Source organism: Cinclus cinclus, chromosome 4 (assembly GCF_963662255.1).
Source record: "Cinclus cinclus chromosome 4, bCinCin1.1, whole genome shotgun sequence".
NCBI lineage: Eukaryota > Metazoa > Chordata > Aves > Passeriformes > Cinclidae > Cinclus > Cinclus cinclus.
The window spans coordinates 65002013-65028003 of NC_085049.1; the positions used below are offsets into that span (position 1 = coordinate 65002013).

Consider the following 25991-nt stretch of genomic DNA (forward strand, 5'->3'; position numbering starts at 1 on the left):
CAGGAGAACATCTTTATAGCCAGTAAGAGGTGTGAACAAGATACTAGTCTTCACTGATTAACTGGCATCTTGTGGAGTATCTGATGAGAAAGCTATGGCCTTAAAAATCTAAGTGAGTCCACTTAAACTGAATCACAAACCTCCTCATGGACACTGAATTTCCTTTTGCTGTATGTGAACTGAAACACTGTGTGAAGCCAGTATTTTATTGTTCAATTGATTTAGAATGGGAGTAAAGTGCAAACAACGCCTCTGTTGTAGAGAGAATTTGCAACATTTTTCACTACCTGAAATTCAGTCAGGTTCACTGTCAGATTTGGTCATTTCAGATCCACTGCACACATATGCACTACTGGTTATTGGGCATGTTAAAGATAATATGCTTTAGATTTCTATTCGTATGGTGACTGAAACTTAGTGGACCATGCTTTACAGAACATAATCCATGAGGAAAAGACCTTTCAAGCTACACACATCTTAACAACACACAGGGCATGAGGGCATTATCCTCAGTTCTTTCAAACTTAAGACAAATAGCCACATCTTTAGATATGAGCCAATTCAGCACATTAGGAAGGCTTGATAGAATTTAAATGGCAGAACTGCCTCTGAACATGGCCTTCAGCAAAACTGAAACCTTCTGTGGCAAGTTTAGAAACCTTGCTCTTCTTCATCTTTCTTGTGACTTAATCAATGAATGCAGAAAGATATAAAGAAAGTTTTACTTACAACAGCAAAATGGCCAGAAATTTTTCATTGCAAAGGAAGATTATACAAGACGGGTAGTAATATAGTAGTAACAGTGTAATACTAACAATTCAGTATTTTTTCTTAATTAAAACTTCAAATAGGAACTGTAATTAGTTTTTAATTTTAATCTTCATGTGGTAAAATTTCAAATATTGATGAAAAAGATAAAAAATTTAAGTTATATCTTGTTTATTCCCTTTCACCGTACAGGAACAAGGCACATCAGAAAGATGACTTTAAACTCCCTACCTGTCTTTGTGCTGTTAATCAGTGGCATTTTTTGCCAGTATGACTATGGTCCTGGAGATGATTATGGTTATGATCCCTTCGGGCCATCTGCAGCAGTCTGTGCCCCAGAATGTAATTGTCCTTTAAGCTACCCTACTGCCATGTATTGTGACAATCTTAAGCTGAAAACCATTCCAATTGTACCAAGTGGAATAAAATACCTTTATCTTCGAAACAATATGATTGAAGGAATTGAAGAGAACACATTTGACAATGTAACTGACCTACAGTGGCTGATCCTAGATCACAACCATTTGGAAAATTCAAAAATTAAGGGTAGAGCCTTCTCTAAACTAAAGAACCTGAAGAAACTTCACATTAACTACAACAATTTGACTGAAGCTGTTGGACCACTTCCCAAAACTCTAGATGACCTTCAATTAAGTCACAACAAGATCACAAAAGTCAGTCCTGGTGCATTTGAGGGGCTGAAGAATCTGACTGTCATTCACCTCCAGAACAACCAGCTGAAAGCAGAATCTGTTTCTGGGGCTTTTAAAGGCCTGAATTCACTTTTGTATCTTGACTTGAGCTTCAATCAACTTACAAAGCTACCAACAGGACTGCCTCACTCTTTGCTTATGCTGTATTTTGATAATAACCAGATTTCCAATATTCCCGATGAGTACTTCCAAGGTTTTAAAGCCCTGCAATATTTACGTTTATCCCACAATAAATTAACAGATGCTGGAATACCAGGTAATGTTTTCAACATCACATCACTTGTTGAGTTGGATCTCTCCTTCAATCAGCTGAAGAGCATTCCAACTGTCAGTGAGAACCTGGAAAACTTCTACCTCCAAGTCAACAAAATTAACAGTAAGTTAAATTTGCACATATTCATTAATGTTTACCACAGACTAGATACTGATGGTCAATGCAAGTATCTGAAATAATAGATGAACCAGTCTGAAAAAACAGTATTGGTTAGACAGCTAGCACACTGACATTTACCTGACAGTCTTCCATATTCATCTTAAAAGACAGATATTTACAGAATAGCCACTCAGCATTTCCTTAAAATGAGAAATTTATGTTTTGATATTAGCGTGGACTTTTCCTCAAATTCTCATCTTGTGTAAATTGGATGAAATATATAGAAGCCAATGGAGTTGTCTTATACAATTCAGGAAAAAACTGAAAAGTTTGATTTGTGCAAAAGATGTTCAGAATTCTTAAGTAGACAAAAAGAGAGAGATGTCAGGTGAGGATCTGGCTATGGTAACCTTTCAGGAGCTGGTAATCAAAATGCTGGAGGGAGGAGAAAGGGAGAGGACAAGAAATTATAAGGTAGCAGGAACAAGATGCAGTGAAAAAGATACATCAAAGAAATTGCATTTGTTTCTTTCCTCCCTTGCCTCATGCAATATCCCTCCAATCAGGTCTTGAAATCTAAAGAGCTGCCCCTCTTCTCTCTTTTCATTCCCGTTCTGCACATCATATGATCAGGTGGCACGTTTGTCTCCATTCACTTATGATTTGAAAAATGTTCCTTCTGAAATCAAGAAATGCCACACCTTGCATGAGACCATTAAGGCTTCTGCTGAGCCAGGGCTTTTACAAGGCTGTCCCATTCCTGGGTTGACAAGGAGGTGCTGCATAACTGGAGGGGCCTCACCATCATGTCAGAAGTTTCCCGGCTGCACCTCTGTCAGTGGTAACCTCTGATGGAGAGGGATATAAGCTGCATATGATTGTGGCTCTTTGGGAGGATTTATATCTTCTTGTTGGTTGATGTAAAGTTAGCCACAAAACCCTCCCTTCTGTTTGCCTACTTGTATCCACCAAGGATTAAGAGTATAGTGTTAGCTACTCCATACATAGCTAAGTCCATGGAGATGTAGCCTTTAAAACCAAATACTTTTAGCGCAGATCTTACCAGACTGAGGGCAAGATATTTTGAAATGCTTTGTATTTACTACATTTCATTTCTCTCAGTGGCTTTTTTTTTTCCTAGCTCATCTCAGTTTCTTGTTTTGATGAGGGAAAATGATGAGTTAATACTTCCCACCTAAGGCACTACATACAGCAACCTGTGGAACTCCACCAGATACTCTGCCATTCCTAAAATACCTAACAGTGATGATTTTTAATTTCTCATGAGATATATGAAGCACTTTTCCCTGCTTAGAATGATCTGAGCTTTCTGCAAGATACCCAGGTAACAAGCTCTGCTCCAGTTCACTTTTCCAAGGACATCAGAGTCAAGGGCCATGACAACAATTTTCATGGAAATTTCACGGAAAGCTGCATTTTCAGGGGGATGGTGTAGGGAGTGGATGTTCAGCAGACACTCTATCATTGTTTCCCTATGGACTGATGCAACAGAATTATTGTTTACTGTTTTTTTTCTTAACCATTAAAACTAATAGACTTCAAAAATTAATTTTCTCAGCTATCTAATTTCACAGCCACAATATATAGTTCCCTAAGATGCTGATTGTCAATGTGGGAAAAAAATTAAATAAAAATACTCATTAATATGGGGCAGTCAAAGCCCTTGGATTTCACCATTCACGACACCTGACCTAAAGCTGTGAGTGCTTAGACTTTTGCAAAACTGAGTTGCTTGATCTGTGATTATTTAAGCCTTAAACCAACGACCAGTTCCTTTGTTTAATAAATAATTATAGTTTACCAGTGATTTTTGAAAGGATGACTGTAAACTAGGCCACCTTCTGTTCCATACCATGGTCTGTGGTGCACATATGCCATGAGAGACTTCTGTCTAAGGAGTAATGATAGTTTGTCCTCAAATGCACAAAAGATTTGATCTTTCAGTTTATGCTTATTTAGTTTGAAGTTTTCATTATACTGAGATCTAACATAATGATATTTCTCCAGAGTTCTTAATGTGCTATGTCTCCTTTTTTCTCAGGTACCTTAAAGTTTGCAACTAAGATTTGTATTCGTCTAAAAAAATATAATCTCATTCCAACTTTGTTTATATTACTGGAAAGAATATTTCTCTAAATTACTATCCATGAGTTCTGCCATGGACTTGCTATAATCATTATGCATTGTATTTCATTAAAAAAAAATCTGTTTGAGAAATATCCTTATTTGAAGAGTCACCTTATTTGAGTGACTCTGAGTTTTTTTAAACAAGAATGATGAATAAACACATCAAAGTATGTAGCAGAATTGCTTAACATTAATATGTTGTTTGGCTCTGTGTTGCAAGAAGCAGTGGGTGAAGCAGATAGCAAACTGTTAAGAAAACAAATTCAGATTGCAGGTGTGAAACCTACAGTTTTATCTGTTGTACTTGATGCTCATTGGATCTCCAAGCTAGAATAGGACCATGGAAGATTAAGAAAAGCTTTCACATTCTCCATATCTCAAACCTAAACTGTAGTTTGTAAACTGAAATATCTTTAAGATGTCATTATTATTATTATTATTATTATCCAAACATACATGCACGTACACAAACACACACAGATACAGAGACTCATGTTGCAGACTCCTCAAGGCAAAAAGAAACTGTAGGATGGGGAAAAAAAAAACAAACAAAAAACAAAAAAAGCAAGAATCAAAAAGAGGTTCAGTGAAAGAAGAGGAGAGTCCAGAGATGGCCTTCATATTTCATCTGTACTTTTAAGGGGTTAAGGAGAAAATTGTTGCTTCCACATGAAACCCCAGGAAGTAATGGAGTTATTCCATATAAATGGACTATGAAAAGAGAAATAAGAAAATGTTACAGAGGACAGTTAAGAGACTATTTATTGAATTGTGGAAGTACTTTATTGTCTTTTATCAGGCTCACTCCATCAATTCCCAAAGGAGTTTTTTATGGCCTGTCTAGAAATACTTCATGTGTGATTAGTGGAAAACAGACCAACAATAATGGCTGTGGACTTCAGATTCTATTAGGATTGCTCACTGTTAGGTGAAAATCCAGTTTTCATCCAATACTTCTTATTCTCTCAGTGTCTAGCTTATGCAGGAATTCTGTGCTGGGAAAAAACGTGGGAAAAATTCCATCTACGCTGTCTCTGAACATGAATTTTATAAATTCAGGAAGATTTTTTTTCACCTGCAGCATTAATAAGTGTAACAAAAGATGAAGTAAACTACTGAGATATTTTATGTCACGGTACTCCAGTCTAAAAGATTGCAGTTCCCCATACAGATCATACAGGTAACAGCTCATCAGGTGCAGTCTCAAGAATCACTAGTCTTATTTTCTGCTGGTAGAGACTGCTTAAAATGAAACTTTTTTTTTAAAAAATATGCTTTTAGCAACTGACTATTATATAAAGAGTATGAAAAATTGATACCCACATTCACTTGATGTGAAGAAAATATTGGAATTAAATCCCACTGAGGTCCATAACTGAGTTCATTTGACTTCTGTGAGGACACCTCCATCCACTCCCTAAGTAGTTTTAATCTCACAGTCAGCACAGATAATAATTTTGTTATCACAGTCAAATTCTGGGGTGCACATGTATGAAATTTATGTCCTTTGAATGTTAACCATCCAGCTTGTATAAGCATATCTTCTTTTGCAGCCAAATGTTTTATGTATTTATAAAGTTACGTATTTATAAAAGTGACAATATGGAATAAACCCCTAAAATTTAAATTTAGAAAGTTTTTAAATGTTTGCCATCAGCAAAAATATACTTACAACATCATTCCTGAATGATAAGAAGATGCAAAATATCTATTTTAGAATTCATGTTTATTTTAAACTTTACAAAATAAACCCAAGTTATCTGAAGAAAACTGGAACTATATAGTCAATGGTATAGCCCAAGAAAATGAGTTAAAATCTCTTAAAATTTATGTTTTTATTCATCAAAATTCCACACAGACATAATTTATAAACATTTCTTAGATCATATGATCTTAATGAGCAAGAATCATTAGTTTGCTTCTGCTGGTACATTCTGAGCCAGAGGAGTATCAGAATTGGTCTGAAGCATTAAAATGTTACTATATTACAACATGGACTGTCTAAAAGGTGCAGTTCATCTCTCACCCTTCCAAAAGAAAGCTGCACACTAATTAAAATCTAGGAAATTGCTTTGATTTGCTTTAATCAAATCGCTAGTCAAGATATGACTTTTAAATTATATTTCCTTAACCCCTATTCAAAAACAACTTATTTTGTGGAAAGTACATGAGTCTTTACTACTCTTGACATCATCTCTCTGTCCAAAAAATTACCTAAGCTCTTGTGCTCTGAAGAGCTGCCTGTACATTTATACTTAGTTTACAAAAGCCATGTTTCATTAGTGATAGAAAATTATTGTAATGTAACTGGAAGAATCCAGTTAGAAGAATGTTAATCCAAAGTTTAATGAGAAGGTATGAAAGGTACTTCCTCCACTTCCTTTAGTACTGCAATTTGCTCATACTTAGATGAGTTAAGTAGCCACACCGAAAAGGGACATAAGGTGTCCTGTGAAAGACAAATCAAATGATATTTGATTTTGATAGTACTGACTTGATGTCTCAGAAATTATGAGGTGCATGGGTTCATTGAAGGAGTCCCTTTAATCTTTTAAACTATTTTCTGAGTGAATTCATCTGATGTCAGTGTTCTGAAGAAGAACAAGTCCCTCAGACTGCTTCATTAGCTGTTATGGAGCTTTTCAATAGACAAATCCTCTGTCTGACTCAAAGGAAACACAGGTGGGAATGAAGACCCTCTTTGAAAACTTACACAATGTGGTGTGCAGGGGACATCAGATTTGTCCACATACATTCTTTCCTGAGGATAGATCTTCTCTGCATGAAAGAGGTCTATAATATGGGTATGTGTGAGCTTTTCACACTGAGCAGAGAACTTCAGTGATTCATGTGATTTCTAGCTTACAATTAATACTGATCATAGGATACAAGACAAATGTCCGTTCAAGATCTACCTGGTGTTATGTGAACGAAATAACACCTCAACTGAATAGAGGCTGTATATAACACGATATATAAATTACAATAAATATAAATATTTTACAAGTATTTTTTGTATTCATACTCACCTTCTAATCCTGATGTGGAAAGGTCCAACTGCACAATTTAAATGTAAAACTTTTCTCCAACCCTAGATCCAAATTTTATTCTGAAGGTGGCAAATCAAAATGGTACATATAAAATACCTGTGAAATACAAAAACACCCATTGGACTGCCTGCTCTTTAGAGTAAAGCTGTATCATAGTTTCAATTTCTCCAGAAACTTTTTACTTCCTTCAATATCTTATATAACAGTTTTACCCTTCCATTGTAATGTACCCAAACTGACTGATTGCTCTCTCTGCATCCCTAGTTTTTTGGTTTTTTTAAAGTATGATTTTTCCTTTTATCTAAATGCCAGATTAGACCTTTATATAAACTTTGAAGTCTAAAAGTCAATTTTGCACTGGAAGAAAATGGCATTCGAAAACTCAGTCTTGAAATTCTGAAACTCTCACAACTAACAGAAAGAACATGTCCCAACACAAATCCCTCAAGTTCCAATAAATTTACAGGGATTTATATCAGTGTAAATGAAAAATATTGAAAATAGTAAAATGAATCAAGGTCACAATTTCCAACTGAAATAATAAAAAGCAGACAGATGATGACTTTGCCCTTTTTGTCCTAATCATGTTTTCACCTTGTTTCTGTACTCTTTTCTTCAGAGTTCCCATTGAGCAGTTTCTGTAAGGTAGTTGGACCGACCACCTATTCCAAGATCACACATTTGCGCCTGGATGGAAACAATCTCACCCGGGCTGACCTGCCACAGGAGATGTACAACTGCCTTCGGGTGGCTGCTGAGATTTCTCTGGAGTGAGATACCTGGGATCATCCAGTTCCCTTCCAGGGGCAGTAACTACAGGAATAACACACCATGATAGTGCTTTAAAATTAGGATATGCCTTAAAGCGTCGATCTGCATATTAGCCGTTCTGTTCGTTAATATTTAGCGTGGACTCAGTAAACTTAAGGGAACGTGTGCATATTTTTACAAATTATTCTATTTAGAAAGCACAAGAATTACAAAATCTGGTGCAAAATATGCCTTTATCTGGCTGGATGAGTTGATGAAAAAGATTCAACTTCATAAAAGTCTATGTCCATGCGTGCAATACATGCCAGCAGGTTGTAGACTCACAGAGAAGTCAGGTAGGATTCATTGTGGGTTATAGTGAACAGTATGGGCTGGCCTGTGTCAATACAAGGTTCCTGTACAACTAATTATCTATCATACCTTTTATATATTGTTACCCATTGCAAAGGAAAAAATTATTTAACAATACATTAACAATTTAAAATTTGTGAAAATATGTGTTCAGAGCCTATGGCATTGTTAAATTAATGGATTATGTGAAAGATAACAAGATAAAAATATTCAGGTTAAGAAATTGTTTGCTATTCTTTTTGTCATACTTGCGTTTAACTTTCATAGTAAGATTTTCATTCATTGTTGGTATAATTATTACTTCAAAATAAATCATATATACATATATTTTATTCAATTACCTGCATGCTATTTTTAACCAGACTGTAGAAAATAAAACATATCAAATAGTGTCCTTCTGTCCATATCATTGACAACTATGTTTCTTTCTTTCTTTCAAAAAATGGAAAAAAAGTTTAAGACAAGAAAATCTAAGCTATTCTGTTATTAAAATTTATTATAAGGTTAAATAAACTGTTTTCTCTACTTTGATGTTTCAGTATGTTTGTATACATCATTTAACATGTGCCACTACACTTGTGTTGGCCAATAAATTTATGCCTTATGAAGTTTGCAGTACGGGAATCATGCCACTATGGAAACGTGCAAAATAATGCTTCATTATTGTCAAAAGAACACTGAAATTTCTCAGAAATCACAGGTGGTGAGTAAAATGCAGCTACACGTGGAAAAGACATGGTAGTATATTCCACCCAGGAATAAACAGTCCAAATATTGTCAGCATCTTGGAACGCACTAAAATAAATGTGTTAGTAACTGAGAGCTGTAAGTGGCTTGCTTGCAAGTACAGATCATCCCATGGGTACTTTTTCTTTTCAACTACTAGCCTATTAAGCACTCAAACAGAAATTTTGTTAGTTTCTATAGCAAAAGCAGAAACTATCACGTCTGAAAAAAAACCCACACCAATTTATACCAAACCATTTAGTCGGCACGTTGCCAATTCCAGATGTTCAAAATCAAAACACAGTTCACAAAGAAACCTGGATCTAAAACAAAAGGAGATATTCAGAAAACAGTAGAAATATTTCCCTTGGGTTTTTTGTTTTGTTTTTTTTGGGTTTTTTTGTTTTGTTTTGTTTTGTTTTTCATTTTGGAATTCATAAATGTTGCTGCTTTTTCACCCATATACAGGAAGGATTCACAGGAAAATTTGTTACAAGTTGGCTAGAATTTTCGTTGAAGAAGGAAGGATAAATCTGGGGCTTTCTGAACATATCAGAGTGGGAATCACTGTGGAATAGTACCTAGGCATTGCAACATAGAAAAATAAGAAAGAAGTGCATGCAAAACTCGCCAGAGAAAATAGAAATGTATGGGAAATGGTATTTAACCATTTCCAGAAAGTTTTAAACCCAGCTGTTCCTTTCACAGAAAAATATGCTAAACACAAAGATTCCTAAAGCACAAACTGAGAATGAGATTTGTCGACCTGATTGCTGCAATCTAAGAATGTAGCAGAAATGCATTATTCTTTTCTGCTTGTTTCAGCAAACGAATTACTTTTGTGCAACACGAAAGAGTGCAAACAGTGAGACTGAGAACAGTCCAACTCATTTTAGATCAGAACCCGTTAAGAAAACTTCCCTCAAACTTCTTCTTTCCAGGTAATGCCAAGCTACGTCCCTTAGCCTCTCTGACTATACTACATATCTCAGTCCATGTCTTCTTGCAGTCTGCCACTGCCTGAAAAAAGGATACAGAAAAAGTATCCAGTTTTGGGGTGCACAGTGAAAGGGAAAGGCGGCAAAGAAAAAGTTCCAGAAAGAGAAATTTGAGTTGGACATACAAAAAAAATTCTTCAGAGTGAGTTCATAAAGCACTGTCACAGATTGCTCTAGAAGGCTGTGGACTCTCCATCCTCAGAAATTTTCATAACTTGCATGGGTAGTGCCCTGAGGGACAGAGTGTCTTTGGAGATAACCTTAGTTTTAGAAGGAGGTTGAACTAAACAGCCTTCAGATGTTTCTTCAAACTTACTTATAATTTCTCGAAATCTGTAATTTGATGAATACTAGCAACCAATGGGGAACAGTATCAATTTTAATAACCAGTTCTACATGTGAAGAGTTTAGCATGAAATTCATATGGAAAATTTGTTTCAGGTTCCAGTCCATAACTCCAACTCCAATGATACTCAAAAAATTTTAACTCAGGTGACATGTGTATATAGATTCCATAGACAGGAACTGTGGAATCTCTCTCTTGATACCTTTGCTGTGCAAATTTGCTCCCATTTTGATACTTGTGATTTGCTGAGCAGTGGCAGTGAAATCAGAGATCCATCCTTTCTAACTCTCCCTTGTGGGACCGCACTAGCAAACATGCCACCATCCTAACGGAGGGAGAACTCATGGAGGCCATTTCGGTTGTAAATCCAATTCAGATATTGGTTAAAAGGCTTTCCCATCCGTAAGAAAAAGAACTTAATTGGTAGACCTTAAGGTTTTCACGCAGAAATAACTCTCTTTTCTACTTAGTCTGAAAAGTTCAACATCAGGTAGTACAGAGTAAGAAAAGGAGTGCTAACTGCACTTTAGGATACTCACCTTGAATGTAGAAAGGTCAAATTATCACTTCATTATGTAAAGAAAAGCAGCTTTGGAGGTTGGAACACTTTTTATCACATTATACCCCTGTTCTCAGATAAGATTGTGATTGTGGGCTAAAACGTACATATTGTTACTATTTAGTGTTATAAACATGATGCTTTGTGGGTGTAACCCCTTTTACCTGTTTTAAGAGGTGAATTACCTTAATTTTCATAATTTGAATTCCTAATCTACAGATCAAATAATGCAATATTTATTTTTAGGTTTAATCCTTTCTATGTGGTACCCCTGTGGTATATCATACCATTTTTTTTCCTGAAATTATTAGAGAAAAGCAGAAAATAAAGTCTAATTAAGAAGGAAGTGAAGAAATGAGGTAAATACATGAGAAGAGAAATATTATTTATGGTCCATATGACAGTGTAGAAGCAAAGGGATTTGATCAAATGCACCTGACTTCTGAAGAAGAAGAAAGCTGTTGCACTGTGCAAAAGAAGCAGTTTTGTCCTTATTCTGTGAATCCCAGTGTGGGACAATGCATATAAATCTGTCTGGTATTTGGTCAACCTGACTAGAGCACATGTTCAAATAAATAGGAAGACACTTTGGAAGCTATTAAATAATACTTGTAAAAATATATTTCTGTAGATGATAATGCTTTCATTGAAACATGCGTAATATTTCAGACAGAAGTATGGGAGGTCTTTATAAATTCCTTATCTTATAAACCAATTTAATTATAAGCTTCCTTGAAGATAAGCAGGTCTTTCAAAATTTCTTTTTCCATCATCTTTCCAGTATCACATTGTGATTTTGCCATCCGTCTTACTTTACAAATTTACAGTTTCCAAACTACATGAGCAAATGTTTCCTGAACTTCACTTTCAGATTTCATCATTACAGTCATTTTGCTGTCAAAAAAAATAAACAGCAAGACCAGTAAATTCTCAAAGCTATGTGTAAAGAGAAAGATTTTTTTTTTTTTTTGCAATTCAGATTCCAAAGCTTGTGTAAGAGGAACCATTCCCTGCAAGATTATTATTCCCACTCTCAGTTCAAAAGAAGGAAAGGTGTATTGCTCCTAATGAAAATCACAGCCTTGAGCTGAGGTATGTATTATACAGAAAATGCAGAAGGGAACCAGGCTTTACTGCTGGGATTCCCAGTTGCCACCATGAAGAGCACGGAATCATCTAAGAAAAGGGCAGGTGGTGCTGAAGAACACCCCTTTGATTATTTAGGGTTATTTAGGTCATTATTTAGGGCTCTGGAACACTGCATGGTGCTTGGACAGGGATGGGTGATAAATTCTCCCTGGAGAGGGGTTCCAGAGCTGTCCTCAAAGAAAACTGTGGTGTCAGTTTGCATCAAAGTGTCGAATGTTGAGGAATTTCATCTACACTATAAAGACTTAGCTTCAACATGTTCCATCTGAAAGGACAATCAGTGACTGGAGAAGTCATGGTGAGTGAGATTTGAGCTTGGAGTTGGGACTCTGGAAGAAAACTCAAGTGCTTTGGGAAACACCAGATTTGAAAGCAATGACTGATATTGCAATTAAAGAAAATAGAAATCACATAGTCTAATGTTAAATTTCAGTATTTCCCAAGACTATCTGCATTAAAAATAAGAACAGCAATTTCTACAATTAATGGAAAATAAGAGCTGAGTTTTCAGATAGCTTATGCCATTTGGCTTTTATTTCTAAATATTAAAAAAAAACCTGAACCTTGAATTTCTCGTGTGACAAAATCACTGTAGCAGATCATTATAAAAAGGGGAATTTTTTTTTTTATTAAGTTATTGGAGTTCTCTTTTATGCAACCCTTGTTATTCATTTTAGAGGACCGAACTTCGTATAAGCTTAAACTTCTTGAAATGCATTGTCTCACTGTGAGGATCTAAAATGAAGATGAATTAAAAAATTTTTGGAATTTTTCAACAGAAGAAAAAAAAGAAAACAGAAGTTAACATAAATTAAAGATAAGGATATAAATAAAGGGTAGTAAAGCCAGTTTGTTTTCACTATCCATGTTATTCCAGAATATTTAATCCTCAATGGTCTGTGGTTCAGAATTGCAGGTTTATAGAAAGGGCATCAGATCACTAATACATGTTTTCATTTACCATTAGTTATCTGGGAGATTTAAATCATCTAAATAGCTACACGTGGTCCCAACAACTCAATATATGTGTGCAATTGAAAAATTCATGTTAGATATTTTAATTTAAGATACATTTAGCATTTTAAAAATCAAGTCCCAGGGTAAGGTAGATTTGTTTCAGTGTTGAAGCTGTTGAAAGCATGAAAACAAAGTAAAGTGAGAGATTGACAGAAACATTTACATTTACTAGGCAAAGTAAACCTAGCAAGCCAAAACAAATACCAGACCTTGGCACTGTGTTATGGAACCTTTATGGTGTCACTGTGGTAAAGAGTTCAAAACAGAGAGAAAAGGGAACATAGTGCCAAAAAATTATTTAATGAAGCATATTCAGGAGACCAATATATTTCCCATAAAAGCTGAGCCCTTTTCCATAGTTGTTCTTTTCTGGAATGTGTTGCTCTGCAATGATCTTTCAGCTAAGCTACTGAGTTCCCACCGTAGTTTTGATAAGGGAGTGAAGTTGTGCAGAAAGTAAACTGCTGGAGTTTTGTTCCTGGACTTTTAGAATGGGATCTTGTCTTCTTAAATCCTGTATAAACAAGAGGTCGGGTGACATCTCTATTTAACAAATTAAGCCAGACAAAGTTTTCCCCAAGGTTTCTTTAAGCAGCGTATTCTGTTCTGAACTGAAAGCTCCCCATGTGAACTCCTTATACTTCAGCTGCCTGCACATGCACAAAAAAAAAAAAAAAAGCCTATTTAAATCAGAAATGTAATTTCTTCTGCTGAGAGGTTTAAGCAGGTAATTCTAGACTTCAAGAGGAGGTGCAGCATTCCTGCTCCTAAGTCTGTTTTAATTTCTTCTGTTCACTAGGAATGATGTAGACTAAAATACATCCATAGGAGCAGGGTTTGGAACATCTGGGCTGGTCCTTTGATCTGCCTGCAGTGTCCCTTGGGCTAGCCTGAAGGGCTCAGTCATCTGCTTTCTTTTAGATTCTTTGATCTTGCTGACTTTTTGTGGCTGTTTTTTAAAAGGAGCAGCAGATATTATTAATCGAGATATGTCACTGTCTGGTGGTCAGGGAACTGTTTGGAAATAGAAGTTTTGTCTTTTTGAATCTGTGTAAAACTCAGAGCAGCAAGGCAGAAAGAGGGAGATCACTACATGCCTGTCATCAGAAGTGAAAGAGTAAAAGTCAACCATGAGTAAAATCAGCACCCCTATGAAGATGTCTGGAGCTACCATTGGAGTATAGGATGAAGAATACACACAGTGGACTTCACTGTCTTCAGTTTTTGAAGCGCTACCTTTTCTCTAGTAATCATAAAGATAATTCAAGAGCCTGTTTCAAATGAACTGACTGTGGAGCAAGTCACACAGTTTTTAGTGAAGTACTGCCCAATTTGAAGCACCCTGGATTGCAGCCTTTGCTAAATGGAGCAATCCACAGGGCTCATGAATAAGCTCTGCTTGCAGTATGCTCCTGGGTTTGCTGGTGATGAGCTATACACATGCTTGATGCTTAACAGACCTTGCTTCGAATTCAATCTGAGACATATGGCAGCCATTACTGAAAGAAAGCAACTCATTTTTTCTCTGTCAGCAACTCTGATGCTAAAACAGAACAACAGCTCCAAACAGCACTCCCAGTTGTCCATTTCTCCTCCCAATGGGTCTTTGCAGTCTATCTTCTTTACTCTTCTGTTCTTTCTCAAGGTTGTGAGCTGTTTTAGTTTCAAGAACGTACATTACTTCTCTTGAGATGTTACTACACCCTGCAGTTGTCGATGCTCTTCGCTTTTTAATACATTTTTTTAATACAAATTCTCTTGATTAAGAGTGTGGACTGAAAGGAGACACACAGAGTAAAAATCCTATAACAGTGTCAGACATCTTTCTCAAACTAGAACAATCACAAGAGCATCTCTTAGAAAGTATCTCCAACATTCAGGGTGGGTATCCACAGTATTTTTACTATATTGTTTTTTCCACTTCCTTTTATTTTTGGGAAAATATCTTTGATACTGCTACTTTTTGGAAGATTGTTCATGGTCTCGGGAGCACTTTGTGTTTCACTGATATTTGCCTTTGATCACTCAGCTTCTCAAGTTAAAAATTACCTAATTAACACAAAATTTCTTGCTGTCTCTTACTGAAAATAAGGTCCTGGAAAGAGTCTCGGGTTGGATACGCAAAACAAAATGTTTCCCAAACCATTAGTCATTTTTTAAATTCTTGGCCATAGTCTTTTATTAGTCTGTAAAACTTTATCACCATAAAGTGCAACCATTATATAAGAAATATTTACATCAGATGATGGAGGACTGAGCAGAACGAATGCATGATATGTGAATAATCTTGAAGGTTTCATGGAAAGCAGGCTTTCTGCAAAGTCTGCTTAGATGCCCAGGCAATCATTTGTCTCTGCAGAGATATTTCAAAAATTTTTGAGATCATGCAAGGATATGTATTACCATCATCACACTCTTGTTTCTTGATTTTGGGGACATTTATCTTTATTTTCTGCTTTGTTTGCATTAGAAGAAATGGAAATTCACATTACTGAGAAAGTCTTGGGAAAGGCATTCTCCTATTTTCTTCTCCTAGTGAAGCTCTCCTCCTTTGAATGGGATGGATAAGGATCAACTACCTGGCCTCTAAATGCACAAAGGGCAGATTGTGACCCCTTGCTGAACAGTATTTCATACAAATAGTACCACTGCCTGCCACAAGGTACACAGTGAGTCTCTTTACCAGGGACTTCTGCGATAACATAATGAATATCTGGACACGATTAGCAGGTGAAAATAGCAGGTAAATTTTGACCACCATGAAGCGTAAGATAAATCAATCTTTTTTGTTGCTAAATTCAAATATGCATTTGAGTGTGTCGCAGCAGATTTCTGCCATCAGCACTCTCAATTTTAGACTCTTCAGTACATCATTCAGGATGGACTCAGCTCGTTCTTTAGTGGCAAAGAGACCTTAGTGCCTCCATAATCTCTCTACACACTTTGTGAAGATTTAGCACAAAAGCAAAGCAGTTTTATACTGCACTGCTTGCTGTTTACGAGAATAATCGATGCACTTTTCATGATGAAGCCTCCTTAAACGGCTCACAACTAGACATAGGACTATTTTAAATTTCACACAGTGGTGCTTCTGCCTGTCCCCACCTCCCTTGGATGGACTCAAGCCAACAAGTATCTTTGTCATTAATGTGGGGTACCAGCTCTCCTGCAGGATGTTCAAGTTTTCAACATTTTAAGTTCTAGGTGTTTAAAGTGACACTCATAATGAAAATAGGTTGTTTTTTTTTTTTTTGGTTTTTGTCCTATAATTAGTAATCTGCTTAAAACTAGAACTTTTTTTTTTTTTTGGTATAGAGGTAACTTAATTTAATTCAATTTAAGTTATTAAAATATTCTACTTAGTATGCATGAAGAAATCAGTTTTCCACCTACTTTGTAAGAAATCCCTGATAATCTTTCAGAGGTGTTGAAGGGCCTGGAGCTCTAGCAAAGTGAAACACTTAAGCACTCATTTTATTTTTAAGTACATAAACAATTCAAAAGTTACTGATGGTGAGGATGCATTTTTTCATAAACAAGAAACACAGCATTACAAACATATACTCATGAAAAAAATTTATGACATGTGTGACATTAGCCTTACTGCAGTCAATGAAAGCTACCCATGTATTTAAGGTTTACTTTCCTTTTTTTTTTTGACTCATTGGGTCTTTTCTGCTTTTAAACTTCTTTTGTTTTGAGACATTCTGAGCTTAAGAAGCAATAGATTGTTATGGGATTTATGGTTAAAATCAAACAGATGAAACTGAATTAAAATGATTATGCAAATGAAACTAATATAACTCGTTAAGGATATATTTTCAATATTTTAAATGAGCTTTTCCCTTAAAATATTTATGTCATTATTCTGGCTTTGAACATGAATAGTTTTTCTCATATGAAGTTGTTACTTTAAGTTTGGACTAAAAGTGAAAACAAAAATCTTCCAAGATACTTAATGTGAGAAATATGCGTCTATCTTTGGAGAGCAAGTTGGCTGCAAAGAGTTTGCTTTAGATCAATGATAAAAGAAAATTGCAGGAGGCACTGGGGAATATTATAACTTCGTAGCAATATATGTAAATATCTCTCTGAACAAAAAGGAAAAGGTAAGATTTAATCTTTAAAGAACTGAAAATATTATTAAAAAATTCTTAGCAAATGCTTTTGCTCTCTTCTTCTCCTAATCAAGCATTCTGTCTTTAAATGGCATGACAGCATCTGCATTTAATAAAAATCAAATAAAATATTTCCGTAGAAACAGATGGCACTGGTTTTAATTCTTTGTGGCCAATCCAGGTATTATGAGAATGAGTTATGATATAAGTCAGCTTTGCATCTAACATATCTTCTAAAAAAATGTGAAATAACTGTGCACTTTGGTTTACCTGTTTCAGCTAGTCCAGCTCCCTTCATCTGATAGAACATAAAAAATCAAATGCTTTCAGCTCTGTGGATGCTTGATATTAAGGCCAGGATTTCCTTCTTTCCCTGCCTAGGTGCTGAGGTGCCTGAGCTATTTGAGGGGTTAAAAGCTGTAACCACTGATGCGTATATATGAGGCTGTATTCTTAGAACAGGGCTTGTAGCCTGACTCAAGCTATTACAGTCTAACAACAGGGACCAATAGAAAGAGAAGAAGATCCAAGAAAGCTGAGGTAAGCCCAAACTCTGAAACAATGTCAAACTAGAAGCAATAGCTAATAAGGTGTGCATGGAAATACATCTGGGAATACTAGTATGTACTTCCAGTTTTATATGCTGCTAATTCTTAGGAGGGCAGGAAACAAACACAGTGGTTAGCAGCCAAAAGCGGTGAATGTACAGTGATTTCTAACAGGCTTCAGATAGCTCCAGGAACTTGACTAACAAGGTAAATTGCTTTATATTTTTTTTTTAAGTATTATTAAGGTTATGAATATTTACAGAGCAAAGCAGTTGCAAATTCACTGTTTGAAACAGAAATGCTATTCTTTAGAAATACTTTATTTGTCCCTTTCTTTGGAGTGCTTCCAGATAGCAGTTTCTGGGGCTGGAAAAGTTATAGGATACTGCACTTGTTACTGCAAATAACAATCTTGAAAACTATTAAATTACTACATATCATATGCAGCAACTGAACTGAGTTCTTAACCTTACTGATGCATTAATCCTATAAGAGAATTTCTTTTTCATTTAAATATTATTTTTGCCTAAACAAACCTCCTAATTTTGACCAGAAATTTCAGCTATCATTCTCTCAGCCTCTACACTGCAAAATGCTTGCTAATCTTCACGAGTCAGTTAGCAAAATAACAGAGTTTGTAATGCACTTTTATTGCACTCTACCAATATTTTCTTTCTGGGTAAATTATCAGTGATGATTTTGTTCATATTTTAATTGTGGAAGAGGCTAAAAAAGGCAAAGAATTAAGTAGGAATATAGTTAAAAGTTGCATAAATGTATATGAATAGTTTGGTTAGGATTTACTTTTTGTGGATATAATTTGGTTAGGACTTATTTTTTTGTGTCATTTAGAGCAGGCATTTGTTTTGTCTGTTTGCTTTAGGGAAGGAAATTTATAACTTTGGATACGAGGGTGTGAGTGAGGCGGGGAATGGATTAGTCAAACATATTCCCTCCAAGCTTTTAAAAGCATGCCCAACAAACAGCTGTTAAAACACTATTTGATCTTCCACTTTTCAATGAAGACAAAAGACCCTGGAAAATCTGATCCAGATGCCATTATAATTTAAGAGAGAGAAAAGCAGAAAAGAGGGTACGATTAATTTTAAAAGAAGGAACACTGAGTGCAATAGTATTTATATCATCGTGGTAATGATACCTTTTCTGATGATTAACCATTATATAATGTAGATTATAGGTCTGTACAGGAAAACTTACAAGAATTTAACAGAGGCACTGATTTATTGTTCTAAAAATGATCCATACTTTCATATTCTTTGAAATGATACTTGCATGAACATCAGTTAAACTGGTAGCTAATGTGGAGTCTAGGCTGAATCAGGGAAATGCTTATCAACCTATAGCACAGAACTGTTTATCCCTCTTATATTACTTTTCAGTTTTTCCTTAACAGATCATGGATAATACCCTAGAGGATAGAATTTGGCTGTTTATAAAGGAAATATTATTTTAGATGCAAAACTGTTTTGTTAATCTGGTATGCTGCTAGGCAGTTGTATTGAGAAACAGCTAATTATTTTTTTTCCCCTTCCAAGGTTAACACAATGATTCTAAAAGTCTACACAAGCCTTTTGCTCTTATTCTTGGTCAATTCTGTGTGGACTCGAACTGTGAGACAAATTTATGATGACCTAGATCCTGACCATTGGTCTCACTATACTTCTGAGTGTCCACAGGAGTGCTTTTGTCCTCCTAGCTTCCCCAATGCATTATACTGTGATAATAAAGGACTTAAAGAAATCCCTCCAATTCCAGCAAGAATTTGGTACCTCTATCTTCAAAACAATCAAATTGAAACACTTTCAGAGAAGCCTTTTGTGAATGCCACTCATCTGAGATGGATAAATCTGAACAAGAATAAGATCACAAACAGTGGAATTGAGAGTGGTGTGCTGAGCAAGCTGAAGAGACTGCTTTACTTATTCCTTGAAGACAACGAATTGGAAGAGGTGCCTGCCCCATTACCAGTGGGTCTGGAACAGCTAAGACTAGCTAGAAACAAAATCTCCAGAATCCCAGAAGGAGTCTTCAGCCACTTGGAAAACCTTACTATGTTAGACCTGCACCAGAACAATTTGTTGGACAGCGCTCTTCAAAGTGACACCTTCCAAGGACTCAACAACCTTATGCAACTCAACATAGCAAAAAATTCACTCAAGAAAATGCCTCTAAGCATTCCAGCTAATACACTGCAGCTGTTTTTGGACAACAACTCCATCGAAGTTATACCAGAAAACTACTTCAGTGCAATACCCAAAGTGACTTTCCTTAGGCTGAACTACAATAAATTATCTGATGATGGTATCCCCCCAAATGGGTTTAACGTTTCATCTATTCTAGACCTACAGCTGTCTCACAATCAGCTCACTAAAATTCCACCAATCAATGCTCATCTTGAGCACCTTCATCTTGATCACAACAAAATCAAAAGTAAGTGTGCATTACCAGTGTGGGACATTTCAAAAGCATATCTATTTTAAATGTCTACTTAACTATAAAAATGTTCTTTGAAATAAAGTGATTAAAATCATAGAATCATTGAATAATTTGGGAAGGTCTTTTATTCCAACCTTCCTGCAATAAGAAGGGACACTTGATGAGGTTTCTCAGAGTTGTGTCCAGCCTAACCTTGAAATTTGCCAGGAGTGGGGCATCAGTGTTTTACTGATTTTACAGCATATTTTTTCTACTAAGATTTATGTCCCCACAATTTTTCCATTTTGAGTAAATGAGAAGAGTCTTTGAACCCAAGGCAACAGAAGCCTGCTGGTTTTAAGAGTTTCACTTCCAGGACTGTTTCCAAATTCATCCAGGTATAGAGGGGGTGTGGTGGTTAGGGACATTACATACTCTATATAATGAAAATATCTGCTCAGTAAGTACTTCATTTCATGCCAAAAGCCAAAATAAAAATGATGACTTTTTATTCACCACTGCAGAGAAGAAAGCCAAGTTTCTATATTTATCTTCCCAACATGGTGATGTAATTGAATACATGGTCCTTTACCAATTTTTGTGCCACTATTTCAAAAAGAAACTAAAAATAATGGTTTGGCTTTTGCACAAAAAAAAGGACATATGAAAGGAAGATACTTATTGGTTATTTACATTTATTCATTGAATTTGGCAAAATAGAAGTGTGAAATCATGTAAATAAAAAAATTGTATAACTGGTGCATATTTAAGTGGCCTGCAAGAATTCTAACTGTTAATTATAGTTAAAGCTTATGACAGTTTTTTTTTTCTGAATATGTTTAATTGTCCCCTGGTTACTAAGGGATTTATTTTAATTACTTCACTGCAACGCCTCAGGTGCAGACTTTATTCTGTCACTTCAAGTGGACACAAAATTGAAATCAATGGAATGTAGTCTACCCAGTTTAAGAATAGTTTTGTGTCTAGGTAGTATTTAAAGAGCTCTGCAGTCCTTCTGTTTCCCCAAATAAGTTTGACAAAGCTTAAGACCATGAAAATTAACTTTTGTTGTATATGCAAAATCAAGTGTCATGTTCTAGTGACACATGACCTCTGAAGCTGAATAATGATAATTTTCTGCAAGTCTTGTACTCCCTGATGCCTTTGCCACTTTTCAAAAAATCATTGTCAACTTAATAACAAGACTGCCTTTAGCAAAAAAAACCCCAACCACCACCCCTCCCCCAAAAAAAACAACAGCAACAAAAATTGAATAAAATATTTGCAACCTGATACCTCAATGGAAAATTAGGTATAGCATGATTGTTCAAGAAGTAAGGGATAATGACATAGTCTTCATGAGACATTGCTCTCATAGATAATATGTTAAAGGACCTTTAGGATTGCAAGATTAGCAACAGCTAATAAGAGCTGATATTAATTCTGCAGATAGGTTTTATCTTCTTAAACCCAGGTCAATCATTATTTTAAGACAAGCAATGTAAAGGGTTTGAAAGAAAAATATCTGTAAAGTCCTTATCTGGTTTCTTCACAAAAGAGTCCTGCTGAAGGTTTACTTTTATGTGCGCAGTACAAGCCCTTTTTATGATATTAGTTCCCAGGTATTCCTTCACAACTGCAAATCACTGCTTTATTTTCTGCTGGTGAATCATGGTTACACTGGTGTCATTGAAAGAGTTCAGCAAGACATCAGCATTTCTGTGTAAATACCATTAGTCTATGCTTTATTGTATACTATTTTGTAATGTCAATTTTTCATGTAAGTGCACAGCCTTATTTCTCCAGAGACCATTTTTGAAGATATAAGGCCTTCTAAAGCCCACCAATGTCAACCTCATCATTTGTCTCAGTGGAACAAGAATTTCACCTGCAATCTCTTCTCTAAGGATCTCAATCCACAAAAGAAAAATATTATTCTAATTTTGGTAATAAAATCAACTTAAAACCAAAGCTAATTATGGCTCCAACAGATTTGCAACGCATTTGTTCCATGGCATTTTAAAACACGTATGCCTACATATTTACCAAGTAGATACACTTGTGAGGCTCTGGGGGTTGGTAAATAGTGGGAAAGAGAATGTTAAAGTAAACAAAGAGAAGGTATGAAATGATGATGTAACAAGTGAGCAAGGGTAAGCAGGTGGTGTTATTACGGTGTTTGATATCAAAGGACGGATGAAAGGGAGCAAACAGCAAGTTCCCCTGGAAGAGCACCAGGAGGCTGAGATGGATATTGTGAACTAATATTATTCCATATGTAGAGAAAGGGAGAAATCCTTGGGTAATGTATCGAAATTTTGTTTCTAAATTATAAGTTTTACTGGAAAAGAAAGAGGATCTTCTGCAGTTCTTCAGCAGACATACAGTATTAGCCTATAATGAGAACCTCTTTGGCAGTTTTCCCTTACAGCAGCTCTAGATTTCATGTTTAAATATTAAAGCACAAAACAATTCTATTGACAAGTGGTGAAATTCATCTTCTTTGAATAAACTATCCTGGATTTTTGGATCTAATTTTTCGTAGTCATACAGACCTCCTACTCAGTGGAAAGAGATTCACAATTGCTGTCAGTGCCCTTTTGGAAGTATTAGTCTCTCTCTAGAGTTTATAAGGAGAGTCTAAATGGCTTACTTAGGCTGACACTTTCACCTGGCTCAGTTTAGGCAAGGTGAACTGTACTTCTGGAAGATTTGAATTTCAACAAAATTCATTAATATATCCATGAAAAATATTGAGAGAGAGAAAAAGAGAGAGAGGCTTTTACTCCCCTGATAGTTTGGGTAGAATTTACTGTTTGTGGGAAGAGAATAATAAACACCAAACCAATTCATACCACACATCATCAGGAAATAACTTCTTCCTAGGTGGCCTGTGGTTAGATAACTGCTGCCTCACTTCAAGGCTGGAGTAATTAAAGTGAAAATGGGTGCAATGAGATAGTTTCTAGGTCAGAGAAGACAGAAATTTAGGATACACTTGAAACCATCTTGTCTCTATGAACAGTAGTTTTGACCAAAAAACAAGCAGATATTTTCTGTTAGATAGTGCTAATTCATCCAAAACTTTTAATAACTATTTTCATAATGAAAATTCTTAGGCTTTCTGTGTTGCAAATTCACACATAAAAATAAGTTGTAGTTTGTTTCTTCCAAGAATACCAATAGTTTTGCCAACATTAATCAAATTTCACAAGATAAACAAACACATTTTGATATCACGGATACAACAAAAGCATCAGGTCTTGGCCAACTGGATGTATTTATCTAGTTTCCATGGCAAAGATAAGTTTCCATTTCCAAGATGTTGCAAACATCTGGGCAGTTTTTCAAAATAAAGTAGAGGGAGAAAAAAGTAAGTTATGGGGGTGTAAAAAGTATGTTGTTATTTTTACTTCATAACATTTCTCTGATTTTGGGGATTGTAGTCAGAAGATTTGTGCATGGTATTATTACTAAATATAAACGGAGGATTTTTTTTCCCATCATTTTTAGTAAAAGATCTTATTTTAAAAATCTGTTACATGCACATCCTCCATTCACTGTTTTGTTTTTTTTTTCAGTTAGTCTGGAGCCAAGATCCTCAAGCAGTCAGATCAACCAAAGATATCATAATTTGGTCAAGGGAATTTGACAACTTTGATAAACAAACACCACTTCAGTGTTTTCTGGAGGACATTTTGAGGCTGAAATAAGGCAGCAGCTGCCTGACTATTTAACAACTGAAGACAAAACATAAAAAGCATTTTAGCCAAGTGGCATTGCAGAGGTAACCTAGAGGAGATATAAAGCCCAAGCTATTCAACAGTTATGAATATGGGTAATGATTGAAGCCATAGTTTCAAATTTTATCTGTACAGAAACAAATTATGTGTGATGTATACAGAATTTTGAGGATTTATTAGCTATCAGATTAGGAAGAAAAATATCCCATTGCACAAGTTATATTCTTGCAATTAAAACCAACTCCACTTAATAATGTGAGAAAACAGAAGAGTACAGATGTTAAAAATTATCAACACTATACGAAAAGGTCCTCTGATTCAATACTGCTATTGTTTTGAATGCAAGATCTTCATTAGGGAATATTATCAGTCGATAATTAATGTATTGTCATTGAAACAAGATGTTCAAAACCCCTCAGAGGTAACCTTGCCTTGCTCGCTCGGAGTGTAAAGAGCTATTTCTCAGTGCTTGCCATGGAGCTGTCTAACTTAGTATCCTCTTCGTCAAAGAAAAAAATTACGTATCTAATGTTTTTTTCTCATAATTGCAGCACAGTAAATATGTGATTCACTGATCCAGATCGCATTATATGAAGATACTTGTTTTCAATCAACAAAGTATTTAAATGGTAACAAAAGCAGCAGTCTCCCATGCTAATATCAGGGGAAGTTTGCTTTATTTGTGTCCTAAGTGAATTTTATCTTCATTAACTTTTCCCATGGATATAACCTCACGTGTTGATCTACTTTTTCAGGTGTCAATGGTACTCAAATATGCCCAGTTTCCATTGCCCTAGAAGAAGATCATGGCTATTATGGCAACATCCCTCGCCTCCGATACCTTCGTCTGGATGGAAATGAAATTCAACCCCCAATCCCATTGGACATCATGATTTGTTTCCGACTACTTCAAGCTGTTGTCATATAAAGATATTGCAGGGTCACTCTTGTACTCTGAGAGTGCTAAGATACAAGTTTTGCTGGAATGAAACTTGTTCTAACTCATAAATCAAGAAGTAACAGCTTTATTTGACTTTGTTTTCTTTGCTTATATCTTTTCTAAAACTGAAAATCTTTTTCTTTCAGAAGGGATTTTGTATGGACCTGAAACATGTCCTATAAATTCATAATGTGAATATATTGAAAATCATTGATGTTTGATCCCAAATATTCCAGAGAAATTTTTTGCCTACTACATCTTTCTTGTCGAATGTGACAATGCCTACCCTGCTAACATTATTCCTATTGACAAGTTATCTGTCCTTATTTTGTTATATAGTAGCTGACACAATGGATTTGGGTGCAGTTGGTCAAATGCTTATGCTAATAAAATCATGAGCTGTATGATTTCTAGTTATCAGAACTGCACATGATATTTCAGATGCTGACTCGTGGTGAACAACCACTTAACGTGCAAATAACCCATAAGTTACTGTCATCCTTTGAAGACTAATACTTGTAAGGTGAAAAGTACATGAGGCTTAACATCCAAAGCAGTATACTGAATATATATCACTGTAGGGATTTATTCAGTGAATTTCAGAACTGGAATAAACTAATCCAACTCAAATTGAAGAGAACATGAGATGTCATCTTCATCTCTCAAAGGTCCAGTTTTCTGCTGTTTTATTCCATTTCTAGATCTGACACCATTTCTTTCTGCAGCTTTGGGATTGTCATTGAATATTTGGTTAATTTTTGTTTGCAGAGAGATACAACCAAGAACAGTAGTGAATACATATTTCACAGACTAGGTACTTCATAAAATGGGTAGTTAATGCAATGGTGATAGAGAGAAACTTAAGGAATTAAGAGATACGTCCCCTCCCAATTATTTACTGAACTAGGAAAAACACTTGCATAGTAATTGTATCATTTAAGCAAATGCAATCAACTCTGAGTACTATTCAGCCATCTGCTAACTCACATACCTGCACACAATAATTCTGGACCTGAGAGAAGTCCAGATTATTAGAGCACGATACATTAACAATTCACAAGGAAGATGTCAGAAGGCAACCTTTTTATGAAATATGGTTGATTTTAGCAAATCTAGTTTATTTTTTCTATTTTATAATATAAGCATTTCAATAAATGACTTTGGTATCAGAGTCAGCCTTTCACTGAGAGTTTATGAAATTCTTTTCTGCTACCCAGCACTACGGAGTACCCATCAG

The 25991-nt window shown here is 35.5% G+C and overlaps 2 protein-coding genes across 2 annotated transcripts; both read left to right on the forward strand.

Annotated features, from left to right (window-relative positions):
- Positions 1-980: 980 nt before the first annotated feature.
- LUM (lumican) lies at positions 981-7826 on the forward strand. The gene is made up of 2 exons (XM_062491450.1): positions 981-1857; positions 7672-7826. The coding sequence occupies exons 1-2, from the start codon at positions 981-983 to the stop codon at positions 7824-7826; spliced, it is 1032 nt and encodes a 343-aa protein (XP_062347434.1).
- Positions 7827-19200: 11374 nt separating this feature from the next.
- KERA (keratocan) lies at positions 19201-24742 on the forward strand. Its single transcript, XM_062491451.1, has 2 exons — positions 19201-20086; positions 24570-24742. The coding sequence occupies exons 1-2, from the start codon at positions 19201-19203 to the stop codon at positions 24740-24742; spliced, it is 1059 nt and encodes a 352-aa protein (XP_062347435.1).
- Positions 24743-25991: the final 1249 nt, after the last annotated feature.